This window comes from Morone saxatilis, unplaced genomic scaffold, assembly GCF_004916995.1.
Source record: "Morone saxatilis isolate NCDOM2014 unplaced genomic scaffold, NCSU_SB_2.0 Contig7, whole genome shotgun sequence".
Taxonomy (NCBI): domain Eukaryota; kingdom Metazoa; phylum Chordata; class Actinopteri; family Moronidae; genus Morone; species Morone saxatilis.
In genome coordinates, this window is record NW_023340246.1 from 13,059,879 (window position 1) to 13,061,170 (window position 1,292).

The following is a 1,292-nucleotide window of genomic DNA, read 5'->3' on the forward strand; positions in this document are numbered from 1 at the left end:
CCTGTATCTAAATCTATTGAATTAATACTGCTGTGAAGGAGGTGGGAGCCAGAACCATGGCAACCATCAGCTCAGATTAGTGTGGGACGTGAGCTGGCAGGAGACATGCGCACACACTAACACACACACACACACACACACACATGCAGTACACAAACAAATCGATATCTGTGTGTGTGTGTTGCCAAATATAGCCTGACCCTCTTGACCCTGACAGATACAGATGTTCATTTATTGGTTGCACTGATTGAATCGAGGTTTTCCTCTCTCCCACAGAGATACCAAAGCCTGTGTAAAAGGTTTAGAAATCATATTACTCAAAGCTGCTTTGCTGCTGCTGCTGCTATTGATTAATATAGTTTTTGTTCTTTTTCTTTTCTGCTGTTCGAATTATTGTTTGTTCTAATTTGATAATAAGATATTCTCTTGCATTTCCTGTTCTCTTCTCATTTCCTATGCTCCATGTAGGAGACCTTGCCGCAGCGCCCTGAGTTCCATTCCAAATGCTACAAAATGCTACAAAAAAGCATTTTTTTGTAACAGGTTATCTTTTATGCTGCTTTTATCTGAAAACTAACATTCACAAGCAGCAGTGAATGCCATAAGTTAAAGGGGCATATCTGGGTGTCCATAGTATATTTTAATTCCAAGTAAGGGTGGCACGAGAAGCAACAAAACTGTGCCAGTATAGGTTGTTTTCTTCTTGTCTGGTCTTGTTTATCTTGGATAGGTCACTGTCAAACATTTTTGGCTTTAACGCAACTCTCTTCTCTGGCAGGATGATGAGGTGGTGCTCCAGTGTGTGGCCACCGTCCAGAAGGAGCATCGCAAGTTCTGCCTGGCAGCTGAGGGACTCGGAAACCGTCTCTGTTACCTGGAATCTACATCTGAAGCTAAGGTGTGTTCAATTTAAATTTTAAGGCTTCTGTAGATATTATGAAGACATAGCAAGTCAGTGTCAGTTTGGCATGAGACAAGCAACTTTACAAAGTATATTAAAGAGTAACTAAAGCCCCAGCTGAAAATCTATGTATGGGTATTTAGTAGTGTTATTGATTGATTCTGGTATTTGAATTCTACATATTGTGCTATAAAAATGTATAGTGACCTCCCTTTACTGGTTGAAACCTATGTGGTAGCAGTTTTTGTCACCAACCAACCATGGCAGCCTGACAGCAGTTGCTCATGGCTGGTTTACTCAGCCTCTCTGAGCCACTAGCTTAGCTAATGTTACCACACAGATACCATGTTTGTAAACTTTTACAAACGGCCGTGAATGTGCTTCTAGTGAC

The 1,292-nt window shown here is 41.1% G+C and overlaps 1 protein-coding gene across 1 annotated transcript in view; it reads left to right on the forward strand.

Moving 5' to 3' along the window:
- Positions 1-757: 757 nt before the first annotated feature.
- Positions 758-1,292, forward strand: part of ryr3 (ryanodine receptor 3) — a gene marked incomplete at its 5' end in the record, with an annotated part of 93,962 nt that continues 93,427 nt past the window's right edge. The window contains one exon of the mRNA XM_035679141.1: positions 758-898. Within this exon, the coding sequence (XP_035535034.1) occupies positions 758-898 (141 nt within the window). The remainder of the gene's footprint in view (positions 899-1,292) is intronic.